Consider the following 15055-nt stretch of genomic DNA (forward strand, 5'->3'; position numbering starts at 1 on the left):
TTTAGGAGTTGGGGGGGGGATCTCTTACCTCTGCCGACGGCGTGCACCACTGATGGCCCGAAGCCTCGGATCTGGAAACCCAAACCATCGGCCGAGTCCGGGATCTTCACCGTCCTGAGAGGAAGAGGAGGGAGGATGACTCTACGATCCTACCTTTCAGCGGGTCATTAAGTCATTTTCTTTACCAAGAAATGTTTAAAAGATGCAGTTTGAATCCTCTTAATTCAGGGGATGTATTGCTTTTCTATATTTAAACATTAAATATATGGATTTTGGACTAAGATACAAGACATTTGAAGGCATCCCCTTGGACTTTGAGTCATTATAATACCCCGACAGCAGAGTAAAGGATGCAAATCGTCTAAAGAAACTGATATATAGATGCTTTTAGTTCTCTTAAATGTGCATAATCAGTAGAGTTCAGTGCAGTGTCTCCACACTGCAGGCACAACATAGAAGCACCCTTTAAAACATAAGACTTACTCTCTGGGCTTGGTGCTCACCAGCACCCTGAGGGGCCCCTTGCTGTGGAAGCACTGCTGCAGGAGGACCTCCACCTCGGAGAACGGCCGGAGGAACACCAGGTCTCCGTTTATGGCGAACAGCTTCTTCCCCACCTCCAGACCCGCCATCTTTAGGGGAGAACCACCAACAGCCTTTACTCTCAGTCACAGGAGAGATAAAGGGGAGTAACTTTTATCAGCTGGATCCTTCCAGTGTCTGAATGCTTTCTGTCCTGCAGCCTTGATGGGATCAGGCTGCTGCTCCAAGGCTGCTGGGAATTATGGGTTGTGGGCTGATCACATTTCCCTTCAAACATTAGTCTATTTCCACCCAGCAGATCAAAGCTGAGCTCAAACATAAAGCGCTCTTTGAAGCGCTCCAGCGTTAGCGCCGTGTCGCATACAATACTCTCAGGCAGCTTTAAAGGCATGTTTTCTTTAGAGAAATCACTAAAATTACACCATTTATCATAGCAAGGAATTGTTAAAGCAGATATTTTTGCCATATTTTCACTTTTCAAATAGCATGAGAACAAAGTATGTGTACAGCTTACTTTAGGAAAAATAAAACAAATGTATGCCTCAAATATTTCATTAACATCACTATTATTCTACACGTCTCACCTAAAAAGTTGTCAAAAATAAAGCATTTGTACTAAATAGATTCTGTAAAAAGCATAAAATTCTGCAATTTCCAGCACAACTTTGAAGCCATGAATGTCATTAATGTGACAAAGAGTCACGTGACAAAGAATTAGAAAAACTTGCACAATTTTTAACACCTGAAACTGTTTGGGGATCGATTAACAACAGAATATTGTAAATCAATTAGATCAAGAGAGTGTGTATGTGTGTGTGTGTGTGTGTGTGTGTGTGTGTGTGTGTGTGTGTGTGTGTGTGTGTGTGTATGTGTGTGTGTCACCTCAGCAGGGGAGCCCTTCTCCACAGATTTGATGATGGGGACTCTGTTCTTCTCCTCCAGCGTGAAGCCATAACCTCCGTCAGTCGGCCTTATCTGCAACAGAGACAAGATGTTACACACACACACACACACACACACACACACACACACACACACACACACACACACACACACACACACACACACACACACACACACACACACACACACACACACACACACACACACACACACACACACACACACACACACACACACACACACACACACACACACACACACACACACCAGCAGGGACTTGGAGATAACGTTCTCCACGATCTTCAGGTCGTGCTTCACCGGCTTGTGTTTGGTGTTGGAGCCTTCCATCTCCTCGTCGGCGAAGAAGCGGAACAGCAGCGGCTCGTCTTTGAACTCGCTCTTCTCCAGGACTGAGGGGCGCAACAACAAACACAGTAAATAATCACTGAAATGAAACCTGATAAATAGGTTTCTTTGTGGCAAATAAATCAGTTTAGCTTATTAGCACGATACTATGTATAAATTCTGATCATTTTCACAGTTTTAGCCTCTTGGATGAATGCTCTCTAGGTGTGCATTGGTTTCCATTTGAGTGAAAGGTGTAATTCATTGCAGCAAACATGTGGGAATTATATCAAATATGAGTTATTATCACTTCTATCTTCTATCTATGTTTGAATAGCTCATTTAAGTTGTGTTTATGAGGATGCATCAGCTTTGGTTGTGTATTTCGGTCTGTTTCAGTGTGTTTCTGGACGTGTGTGTTCACTGTTTTGTTAATCTTTGTATATATATGTGCATGGAGGAAATTAAATGCAGCTAAGAAGATACATCCAGTATGGACAGCTGTATAAATAAAGGAGTAAATATGACTAATGTGCAGAGTAGTTTGTATTTTTTTTCATCATTATGTCTATAGAAGTTATGCAAACAGACTCTCAGGTGTTTACCGTGATGCATGAAGCCGTTGTCACACAGCTCCACCCCCAGAATCAGCGCCTCCTCCCTCGCCCTGCAGTCACCCTGCAGAGAGAGAGACGGTTTAAAGAGAGGACGGAAACATGAGTCCAGATGAGACAGAAGAAAGGACGCTGGATGTTTACAGAGCCATCAAACTGTCACATGTTACTGCGTCCTAATCCCTGCAGAGCCGGATCATGCCGTGCAGACTGCAGAAGAAGTGAGAGCTTCAGACTAATGTATTCAGACACACACACACACACACACACACACACACACACACACACACACACACACACACACACACACACACACACACACACACACACACACACACACACACACACACACACACACACACACACACACACACACACACACACACACACACACAGCATCTGTCATTGATTCTGCAGTGGTGGGGTGGGGGGGTATGCATTTCATTTCTTTGTTGTCATGCTGCACAGGACGATCAATCCGTCAGCCTCAGAGCGTCCTGTCAGACGTAATGAAGCTCAGCTGGAGGATCACTCTCCTCTCCAGCTGGTTCAAAGTGAGGCGGCGATTGAGACAAAGAAGATATTCTAACTTTCTGAGCATCATTTTGCTTTGAATATTGAGTGTTCTTTTAAAAAGCCACTCAAAGTATACGTCCTTGTGCTCTCTATGACTGTCTATAAAGCTGCATTACCTGAGCAATGAGCCAGTCGATCAGCTTGTTGGCCATCACCACAGATTTGTACGTCCTCAGATGGTAGTCCTTATCCCTGCAGGGAGGAAAAGCACAATGAGAAATATAAAAAAACCCTTTCAAACTTTCACTCAGCCTCCCTGAGACTCCTTTGTTCACTTCCTGAACACATTTACATCACTATTGGGTGTCGCTCTAACACAGTGTACCTGATAGGCTAAGGGGCGGGACAGCTGTAAGCTGGTTGTCCAATCACAACAGAGCTAACCAATCAGAGCAGCTCAGGTTTCAGACAGAGGGTGAAACCTGTCCCAGGAGAGACACCTGAACAGGAGTAGAGTACGGACCCTCTAAGCGTAATGACCAAGATGGAGACCCTGTGAAGCAACAATGATTTAAACGCTGACAGTAATGGAGTCTGAAGGCGGGTCAATAACCCCCCCGGTCAGCAGCCCCCGGCCCTTTAAACTCCGGCTGCTGCGTCATAAATCTGCGGGAATTTCTGAGAGCCGCTGATGGAGAAACAGCATTCCTGGGAGCCCCGGCCCCCGTGGTGCTTTGGCCCCCGAGGGGCCTCATGTCAGCGTGCCGTTACCCACAATGCCACAGTGACCCCGGGAATGTGTCTGAAACTGAAGCCGTGACTTTCCCATGAACACAGGGGCCTCCCCGGGGAGCCCAGGGGCCGAGCTGCAGCCGGGGAAGTCCAGAGCAGCCGCACACACACACACACACACACACACACACACACACACACACACACACACACACACACACACACACACACACACACACACACACACACACACACACACACACACACACACAACTTTGCAAACATCTCTTATGGGCTGCTTTAAACTCTCTCTGAATGCACCATCGCTCAGAAGAGGTGAGAGTCCCTCCTGTTTCCCCCCCGCTGGTTGTGGCTGTGTGCGGCAGAGTGAAGGATGGGGGGTAACAGCGTCCGGTGGGCAGCCATATGTCGGGGGGGAGGAACAGCAGTCTGAGGGAAAGGTCAGGGAGGTTTCTAACTGGCTGTGCAGAGAGGAAAGACTGCGCTGACATTCAGGAAGATTTCAGAGGATGAATCGTGCAGAAAGTTCAAGATAACTGTATTTATTCTGGAGGGCTGCACATGCATCCATAATATCGACTTTCTGGAGGAAAAACATGCCAGCATTTATCTGAAGAGCTCGTTTTGTTCTGTGTGAAGTTAATTTATGACGACCTTCGCTGTGTGCAAATTAATAAACCTCTCGTCGTTTCATTATTTAACAACTGTGTGTACGCCTGCAGACGCTTCAGACTGCACATTCAGAGCTTTATGTGAGAAACGTGGTGTGTGTGTGTGTGTGTGTGTGCACGCGCCTGTATGTGTGTGAGTGTGTGTGTGTGTGTGTGTGTGTGTGTGTGTGTGTGTGTGTGTGTGTGTAGGTGTGTGGGTGTGTGGGTGTGTGGGTGTGGGGTGCAGTGTGTGTTCGCTCCCTGCTTCACTTCATCCCTCACTCGGCCAGGAAATTATACCTAATTATTCAGGGGCCGGCTGCTCCAATGAAATCCTGGCGTTCCCAGGCCCTCCGCTGCATTGTAACACACACACACACACACACACACACACACACTGTCACACACACACACAAACACACCCTCCAGGCTTTCAGGAGTTCAAACACAAACACAGCATCAGCTCCGGTTATTTCCTGTGAAATTAAATCTGTTCTCCGGGCCGTGGTTTCATGTCCAGCACACACACACACACACACACACACACACACACACACACACACACACACACACACACACACACACACACACACACACACACACACACACACACACACACACACACACACACACACACACACACACACACACACACACACACACACACACACACACACACACACACACACACACACACACAGAGCTCTTCACACACTCTTTTAAAAGGGAAAAACAACAGCGAGCATGCCAGAGAGTCCCTCCAATAAAAGGAGATGAGCTCTAACTCTGTGGGACAGAGGGAGGATTCAGCACCCGGGCCGGAGCTGGAACACCTGCTGCTCATCCAGGTTTAAGATGTTCTTATGTTCTGCTTTGAAGGGTTTCCACTCATTACCCAGTATAACATGACTTACTGGGAGCCTAGATATCACCACTCAAGGTCCAGAGACTCAGTCTTTCTAAGCTTTCAAACATAGGACGTGATGGTTTCAATCCTGTCACTTGTAAGAGTTTGATTGACAGCTGGTTCAACCAATCACCTGCAAAGTGTTTTTTGAGCATCTGATGAGATAAAAGCTGCAGAAAAACCTGCTTTTATCTGCTGGCTATTGACTTTAAAGGATTTTTCACGTGTATCTGTGCACCACATGTTCCTAAACTCCTTCTGATAGAGCCTCAGTATTCTGCACATCTGTGTCTGAGAGGCAGATAAATCCCCCCAATCACCATCTGTCCTGCTCTCCCCGTTCAACAATGAGCTCATAGTTCACCGTCATATCTCTCCTCTATTTTTAGACGCTTCCACCTGAGAAATGTCCTCCTACCTGATGACAGGAGTGAAGAGGCTGTGCAGCCGGCAGAACAGACGGACGCCCTGAGAGCACACAGGGAGGAGAAATTAAATAACAGACGAGTTTAATGTGATTTAAGCGTGATGAGGAGCTGGTCGTACCTTGGATATGACGTCGTGCATGTCACTGCGGGGGTGGTAGGTGCCATCGTCGTAGCGGAAGCGGTACAGCACCGGCTCTGGCTTGAACTGGTGCTTGTCCGTGACTGAGAATTAAAGACATGATGAGATTTGAGCAGGAAGAGTTGGACCTAAGAGCAGCTCAAGAACATTCTGGAGGTTGATTTATGAAGAGAAAGTCTAAACTAAAGTCTGAATGTAAGACTCTGAGAGGTTGCACGGTGGAACACACTCTGCAGACTCCGGCCTCACACACACTCCTCTCTGCAGCAGTAAGACTCGCTGTGTATACTCAGTTATTATGAGAAGATATCCTCCAAGGTTCTCCTCCCTGTCAGAAAGCAGCTCCTCTTTCTCTGGGAGGAAGCATTAAAGCCCCCCCAGGTGATCTGACATGCAGCTAGGCTCAAGGCCCCACGTTTTCAGACTCATGCAGTAAACACACTGAGAAAAAATATCACACGAACAATACAGAGAGTGGATTTGGTTGTATAGTCCTTCACATGAACACTGTGTCAGGTTTAGAGAGGACTCCTAGGGGATACAGGACTGAAGAGGGTGAGGATTCTGTAACTTAAGGGTTATTGGACATGAGGTCAGGTAATAACAGGTGTTTGCATGCAGAGCAGCAATGATTAGTCAATCAACAGAAGATATAATCTCCTAACGGGGATCATTGATTAACAATCGAGTCATTTTTCATGAAAAGTCAAAAAACTGAGATTTTCTGCATTTTTCTGCTTCAATGGGTTCCAACAACTGTTTTCAATACTTCCTTAAATGTCTTTCAGTAACCTGTTTTATGCAGTTTTGTCCAGGTTTACGTGGATTTACTGCACATAACATGTTGTGTTATTTCGAGAGCTTCAACAGATAAAAGCGCTTAATTCATAATTTCCTGCAAGTTTTATGTCATGATCCTTGTTTCGTGTGTTTTATTGTGAAGTGTTTCCCCTCTTGTGTCATGTTTAGCTTCACCTCCTGTCTGCGTTTCCCTCCTGCGCCTGATTGTGTCATTGTGTTCACCTGTTGCCCCTGTGTTTCTCCTCCCCCTTCCAGCTGTCTCTTGTCTTCTGATTACCCATGTGTATTTAGTCCCTGTTCCCCTTTTGTGTCTTGTTCGGTTGTCGTCGTTTCCTACCAGATCTTGTCCAGGTTACCTGCCTGTTCCTGCCCGTCCGTCCGTCTGTCTGCTCCTGTTCCTGGTGTCCCTGTGTCCCCTGGTTATTGTAGGTGAGGTTTTTCTTTGTTTGATAGTACAGCTTTGATTAGAATAAAGCTCGCCTTTTGTTTGGACCCATCCCTGCCTCCCTTTGTTTTACTGCACTTGGGTCCTATTTCCGCCACCCTGACATATTAGGCATTTTTAAAGACTTTTGAAATGTTGAGTTAAGACATTTTAACACTAATTAATGCCTTAGTTTTATATTAATGCACTGTATACCTTTGAATAAGTTATTTAAGAGCCTTGTAATCTTTAGCTGCATGCTTTAAATCCTGCAGCACAACGTACATGAGACTGGTAGTTTACTTTTAGATACGGGAGTAAAGGAAGGAGTAAAGAAAGGAAGGAGTAGAAGAAAGGAAGGAGTAAAGGAAGGAGTAAAGAAAGGAAGGAGTAGAAGAAAGGAAGGAGTAGAAGAAAGGAAGGAGTAAAGGAAGGGAAGTCTGACCGTGGTGGATGATGCCGTTCTCCAGCAGAGCCTGACCCAGGTGCACCCCCTCCTCTGGGTTTCCTGTCTCCCCGATGTCCATCAGCCAGGACACAAACTCACTGTGGACACACACACACAGATATTACAACACACACACACAGATATTACAACACACACACACACACACACACACACGCCTCAGGATTTGCTCCTCATAATCTGCGCTACAAACAACCTTTCCTCTGCCTCGATGCCACAGTGAAAACAAACACTCGACAGATTTTGACGTTATTTATTTTAGACGTACGATGGATCTAGCGGGATCTGGGATGAAGGAAACTGAATTCACAACTAGAGGAGGAAACAAACTTCAGATCCTCAGACAGGATGAGATGAAGGGGATAATTCTGCATAATTCAGAGCCTCCAGAGAGTATCAGATGACTTCCTGTTGTCCCGTCTCTTTATAAAACACAAACAAACATGGCCGCAGACTCCACCTCTCAGAGGAACAGCCTCCTCCGTCACTCTGAAACACACGCCTGAAACAACGACCATCCGTCAGCCTCTGGAGGAAAATCACCCCGGGTTTGGGAGGTGAGGTTCTCATGGCCTGCAGAGGGTCCGGGTCACAGACGCTGTAAACACTTTGAGGCGTTCAGAGGAGAGGAGGAACTGAGTGGAGCAGCTGATGGGGTTTGAACAGCATGTCATTTCCTTTAAAATTAGCTTAAAAACCTTTAATTTTTCTGTTTAAAAAGGAATAAAAGAACGTTTCCTTTACTCGCCTCTCAAACACGGTGTAATGTGTTAGACATATCAGGACCTTTTATAAGCCAGTAATCTCCTTTAAACCTCATTACCTACACACACATACTGTATATCTGCTATATTCATGCACCTTAAATCACGAGTTCAGTGACGAACTTCTTACTATGAGTCAGAAAAGTGTGTTTATTTCTTTAAATGTCGGCAAAAAGCAAATATTTCCCCAAAACATGTTGCTTTAAGTGTCTCTGTATTACTTCATTAAGCTGATAAACTCCAGGCAGTATCACAGCTGTACTCCAGTCCCGTCTCACACACAGTTTTGATGTCTTGGTGTCGGGGTTTGCTTTTGAGTGAAGAGCTGACATATTTTCACATTTAACTCACTGTAAACCAGAGCTAGAGACCCCTCACCATGAGTCAAAGGATGAAACATGGATTCAGAAAGTGTATTATTTGAACTAACCAGTAAACCATATGATTCAGCTTCAGAAAGTGGGGAAACTACTGTATTTTTTAGGTATAATATGCAATATCCAATGGAAAAATGTCACTACAGGAGTCCTTGCACCACTGTATTGGACTAGTTGAACATGGGTACAGTCTATTCACTGGAGCATGAATAATAAGCATCCTTCCTCTCAGTAAGAACATCTCCACATCCGCCTCTGCTTTAGCCTTTCAGCTGCTGACAGTAAAATGTGTTTCTGTTCAGAGAGAAAGAGCATCTCTAACAGGACGTCTAACCTTCTCCTCACATGAGCCCCCGGCTCTGTTCTTTGTGTTATATCTCAAACGGTTGGAGCTGCCACACACATTCCCTGTGATGAATTAGAACTGTCACTGCGACCAAACCACAGATCAGAGGAGGAGGAGGAGAGCCAGAAATAACCCTCAGCATTTAAACAATCAAACGGAGACAGAGGAGTGTGGGTGGGGGGCTTCACAATGGAGGGAGTGGAGAGGCAATGTGGCTTTCATGACGCTGCGTTTAATCCAACTATTACTCCTCCAGAGTGATCACCTCTCCCAGGAAGCACCGATGCTCTCAGGTGTTCACTCGTACAGCTATGGTGGGTTTATCCCCCCCCCATGCTTTTAAGAATAACTGGGTGATTATTACCAGACAATCAAGTTTAAAACAAATGGGAACACCGTGAGGGGTTTACAGTAGCTCAGATAGGAGGAGTTTAAATACAGACTTAATTGAACAGCATTACACTCCATAAAAAAGCTTTAAAATAGACATTTTAAAAGGGTAGGGGGTATGTCTATAACTTCTATTTCAACCATGGAGAGTTGCCAGCTGCAGCCAGATGTTTCTAGGTGTTATTATCCAGAAGCATGTGTGATCTGGCATCAATTTCGGGTAAAAACCACCAGGAAATGTTGAATAAAACACTTGAATACTCACCTTTTCAGTTTTATGTATTTAACCTGCACATGTAAAGTGTGTTTGAGTAGCTATAAATAAAATGTATTGTTAAAAATGTCCATCTCTGTGTCTCAAAGTCCAATAAAATGTCTTTATTTGTCAAGTATATTTATGTTATTATATAAAACAGAGAAAAGCAGCAGATCTAAGAGGCTGGAACTACTACCTTTGATCACACACAAACCAGGGCTGAATTTAAAATCCATGCACCCTTAATACTGACTTTTGGACTATTTATATTCTAAATGCAAAGTGTTTCAGGGCGGGATTCAACTAACTAACTAAACTAATTAACTGTATTACTTTGCATTAAAAGTGATATAGGCATGTTTAAAAACAGCTGACGGACGGGATCTAGAATAAATACTCTCAACTAGCAGATCATACGGGAAGTGTTTGGACGGACTCACAGCTGCAGGTTCCTCTAACTGAGAACGGAGAGAGTGTGCAGGAATCTCTGCTCTGATTTACGGCGGGTATTTAAACCCCAGATGCCACACCGATAATCCCTGAATCAGATTCATGGGCTGAGTGTGTCTGCATTTGATTCTCCCAGGACTGAGACAACACACACACACACACACACACACACACACACACACACACACACACACACACACACACACACACACACACACACACACACACACACACACACACACACACACACACACACACACACACACACACACACACACACACACACACACACACACACACACACACACACACACACACACACACACACACACACACACACACACACACACACCGCCTCCTGAACAAAAAGAGCAGACGCTTCTTTCTTCTTCAGCTGCCATCTTTTGAAAGTCAACTTAAAATAATGTGTAATCTGCTCTGAATCTGTGCTACAGGTCTTTCCATCAAATACCAAGACGTATTCATACCCTCTACTTATAAACAGAGGACTGTGTTTCTCACTCTGACACTGCCCTCAGTGTTGGGGTGAGTGGAGAGGGTCTTACCTTCCCAGGAAGCACTTGGGGAAGGTGGTGAGTTTGCGCTTCCGGTCCTTGATGAGGTTTCCTCTGGTCATCAGCTGGTACATTTTCTCCCCTTTCTCTGACACCATCACCCAGGTGTCCTGCACCATGCCCAGCCTCAGACCTGAGCAGAGGACAGAATAAATCAATCAATCAACCAACAAACCAATTAATCAATCAACCATCCAACCAATCAAACGACCAATTATTAAATCGACCGACCGACCGACCCTCAATTGTTTGATTGACACACCCCGAGCCCCTGAGGCAGGTCTTACTCTTGCGGCGCTCCCTCTCCTTCATGACGGCCTCCAGCCACTCCTGCTTCTCCTCCGGACTCTTGGCCATGCACACGAACCACTTGTTCTTGGCCGTGTTGTGGATCTTCCAGCCGTTGTTCACGATGTTCCCGCTGCTGTGGTAATCCGCTGAAACACACACACACACACACACACACACACACACACACCAATTTAACTTCAACACATTAACACAGTCCTCAATCTCTTTCTCTTTTTGACTCATCAGGAATAGGAAATTACAAAAAAAACACGACTGAATTTTCATAGAAAAACGCCTCAGAGACAAAGTGTGATCTTATGGTGTGATTGCATTGTGTCTCCAACAGGAAATGGAGCACAGCAGACAGCCCAGCTTCTGATGGATTATACACAGTAGTGTGTTTTCCAATTCCCAAAAACAGCATCCATCATGAGGCTGTTGAGAGCGGAGCGGTGTCTCAGAGCCGGGGCCCCCAGCCTCTCTATTGAGCGCTCCATTGATTATCGCTCCTCTCCTTTAATGAGATGAACGAGGGAGAGGAGGAACCATCCATCAGCCGCTTTTGCCACCGAGTGCTCAGAGAAGTTCCACAGAGACCGAGCGGGATAAAGAGGGTGAAGACTACTGACGGGAAGAACTCAAGGGTCCAGTCTGACGTCAATCTGCATCTTCATCTCCCTAAAGGCATCAGTTCCAGAGGTCAGATTTAGAGGCATCAGATTAGGGAAGGACTTTCCCACCTGGCAAGCACCTCTATAAATGTTCCTGTTTCAGCCACACTGCAATAGCTTTTTGATTTTAAAATCCTTTTTCTGGTTTACAAAGATCTTCCTGATAATCTAATACTACTCACATAGAGTATTGTTTTGTAAGGTATCACATTGCACCATATAGAATCACATCGCATCCTAAAGTATTGTATGGAATTGTACCGTTTCATATCATATCGAATCGTAAAGTATTTTAAGTTTAACTAAACCTAACTAACTTTAACTACACTAAGCTAGACTCTTTACGGCATGTCGAATACTCTCTCCGGAAACATTTCGACCTCAGATTTTCTGACCAAAAGCAACTACAACAATCCTCATTTAGAATAATATCTAGAGCCTCTGCAGAGTGTGTCCTCTGGATGCTGTCCTTTCCTGCAGGGTGTGTTTTAACCAGAGTGTGTGTGTGTGTGTGTGTGTGTGTGTGTGTGTGTGTGTGTGTGTGTGTGTGTGTGTGTGTGTGTGTGTGTGTGTGTGTGTGTGTGTGTGTGTGTGTGTGTGTGTGTGTGTGTGTGTGTGTGTGTGTGTGTGAGATGTCAGATTGAGATCTCCTCCCGCGGTGCAGAACACCCAGCGAGCAACTGCACTTCCTCCCCCACTCATCCTCCCTCTGCTCACCCAAACCCATCCATCTCTCCCAGAAACACCCGAGCCTTGACGCGCTGCAGGGAGGGAGGCAAGGCTTCTATAAATGATAATCAGAGGCTGCGAGAGGCCAACACTCACAGTGGCGGCTGGGAATATGTGCCTAAAGAAACGTTTGGAGGTAAATCCTGTTTTTCCAAGTTCAAAATCACTATGAGGGATATTCTGGGATGTTTTCAGAGCCGCTGCTGCCAGGAGAGCTGGAGGGGAGCAGGAACAGAGACAGGAAATGAAACCGCGTCCACGCTTTCTACGGGATTACTCACCCGTGCCATCGTCCACGTTCTCAACCTCCATCACCTCCGTGTTGATCCGCCCTCTGAACAGGTAGCGAGGAGCCTCCGCCGCCGTCTTACTGTTTTTCAAACGTCTTTAAAGGAGAGCAGAGGTTCATGTTGTAACGCAGCGTGAAATCAGTGTCAGTCGCAGCTCATTTAGGATTATACAAGAGACTAACAATGATCATCTGATGCTTGTGACCACATTAAGGGAGGACAAAAGTGCCAGTTATTGGATTTAAAGTCAGAGAACATTTTATTACTTTGTGCTCGTGCACAGATCTGCTTTCATGTGCTACCTCCAGACAATAGGAGGTAAACAGCCTGCAGGAAGGACGCAAAGCACAACAGATTTTCAAATAAAAACCTGTCACATGTCCAGCTTTGTTAGTGGCAGATTATGAGGAGAAATTCCACGCAATAATAGACTTTAACTGAACTCAAAGAGGAGCATGGTCTGTAGTATATTTGTTGGTTGGTTCTGTAATTGGGGGAAATAAAGAGATTTAATGTGCACTTCCTGCACAGAAGAGCAACAAAGCTCTGCAATCAGCCGGAGTTTCCTGAATCAACGGGCAGTGATCATATTAAATATAATTCTATTATTATTGACGTCACGTTGGTTATGTTCTCTGTTTGTTTGTTTGCAGGGTTACATTAAAAACCATTGGCCAGACTTTCCTGAAACTTGGTGGAAGACTGCAGCAATGAAAAAGGAAGAACTGATTCAATTTAAGAGCAGGGCAGATACCTGCAGGATCAATATACACACAGATTGCATTTTAGTTTGGTTTGCATCCTGGATTTGTACCCATTGATTTATTGGATTCAGTCCGGCTGAACTTCTTCTTCTTACGGACTTTACTTTGGTGGTATCTCTCTAATTGACGTGCATGTGCCAGAGGTGTTTGCACACGGCAAAACATTCCTTCCCTTGTGTCCCTCTTCTGTGGAAAAATCTAAAAGCTTCCCACAGTTCACTCTTTTCTTAAAGCTGCACTAAATCATTTATTTAGAGCACAACTTTATTTATAAGTGCAAGCTATAACTGTTCTCTAAGAGGAGTCCAGGAACAAGAGGCATATATATTTAAGAGCACAGTGAATAGAGAAGGGGCAGCACCTGTTCTTCTTCTTGCAGTAGACCAGCAGCTTGTCGAACAGGAAGAAGATCCTCTCCTGGATGTTTCCTGCAGAGATCTTCAGCAGGACGCCGTGCATGAGCATCTCCGTGCAGGTGTCTGTGATGTTGGAGCCCTGCAGATCGAACATGGGGGGGAAATGTCAGATACAAGGATGCACGGACACAGACGGGAGGTAAAATGAAAGTCTGTATTGCTCAGTTTTTACAGACAATATTTGGATCGTCTTTCACTGAGCCTTTTCCTTCCTGCCCCCCCCCGACCGGGACTCTGTGCAAACACTCCCTGCTTCCTCCCTGCTCTAAATGCACGCCGGTTATTAGCGTCCATAAAACAACATCCCGTGCAGTCACTGTTGCATTGTGGGGGACTGGCCTCCATACTGCCTCCTCCGGCCTCAGCTCGCCCGCTCCTGGATTTATGTCCCCCGTTTGATCGAGGCTAAAAATAACTCAGAGCCGGAAAATGTGCTAAGCATTTCCTGCTGCTGAGACACCGGCCAAAACCCCTCGCCCTCTTCATCCTCCGACCCTTCATCCTCCCTCTATCTCTCTCATTGCAGCCTTTAACTCCCCAGATGTTGAGCTCATTGCAGCTGTGTGTGCAGGGCAGATGTGGAAACTTGTCCTGGTCACTTAAAAGTCGAGACTTCCCTGATGGAGGGGCAGACACTTCCTCTGTATGTTTTATGAGCTTTAAACCCCCCAAAAAACATCACATTTTCTCCCTTTTTCCCTCTGTATTCTCCCACCACCCCTCACTTTACTCTGCTCCTTGCAGAGCTGCAGAGAGGGAGTTTTAAAGCCTCATCTGTTTCGTCTCAATCCTCTATTTTTACATCCAGACAGCAGCCAGACATAACAACTGCAGAAATGAATAAGAAATTAGGAGAGGATAAAGCAGGATTGCAATTAATTAAGGGGAGTGTGTGTGAGAGAACTTCTTGAAGTGGTATTGGCTGCAGAGACGAGAGGATTTAAATGATATTCATTAAACGTGTGGAGAAGAATCAAGCAAACCCCACCACTTAAAGTGGGTTTTAAACAAGTTTCATGAAGAATACGGAGGAAAACAACGACGCGCTGCTCTCAAATGACCATATTTCTTTTTGGTCAAGAAGCAATCAGTGGGGAGGAGCAGGAAGGAACACACTCCTCATCCCTCCATCATTCCTCAGCCTCACACACACACACACTCACACTCACACTCACACTCACACTCACACTCACACTCACACTCACACTCACACACACACACACACACACACACACACACACACACAC

At 45.5% G+C, this 15055-nt stretch overlaps 1 protein-coding gene across 4 annotated transcripts in view; it reads right to left on the bottom strand.

The window, feature by feature from the left end:
• prex2 (phosphatidylinositol-3,4,5-trisphosphate-dependent Rac exchange factor 2) overlaps positions 1-15055 on the bottom strand; it is a 65212-nt gene that overhangs the window by 32073 nt on the left and 18084 nt on the right. For all 4 annotated transcript variants that reach the window (XM_063873935.1, XM_063873934.1, XM_063873933.1 and 1 more), the window contains 13 exons: positions 13754-13887; positions 12620-12723; positions 10935-11084; positions 10639-10780; positions 7469-7569; positions 5778-5881; positions 5650-5699; positions 3098-3173; positions 2397-2469; positions 1714-1856; positions 1426-1518; positions 484-632; positions 29-114 (listed from right to left, as the gene is read on the bottom strand). In XM_063873935.1, the coding sequence (XP_063730005.1) occupies positions 29-114; positions 484-632; positions 1426-1518; positions 1714-1856; positions 2397-2469; positions 3098-3173; positions 5650-5699; positions 5778-5881; positions 7469-7569; positions 10639-10780; positions 10935-11084; positions 12620-12723; positions 13754-13887 (1405 nt within the window). The remainder of the gene's footprint in view (positions 1-28; positions 115-483; positions 633-1425; positions 1519-1713; positions 1857-2396; positions 2470-3097; positions 3174-5649; positions 5700-5777; positions 5882-7468; positions 7570-10638; positions 10781-10934; positions 11085-12619; positions 12724-13753; positions 13888-15055) is intronic.

Source organism: Eleginops maclovinus, chromosome 21 (genome assembly GCF_036324505.1).
Source record: "Eleginops maclovinus isolate JMC-PN-2008 ecotype Puerto Natales chromosome 21, JC_Emac_rtc_rv5, whole genome shotgun sequence".
NCBI lineage: Eukaryota > Metazoa > Chordata > Actinopteri > Perciformes > Eleginopidae > Eleginops > Eleginops maclovinus.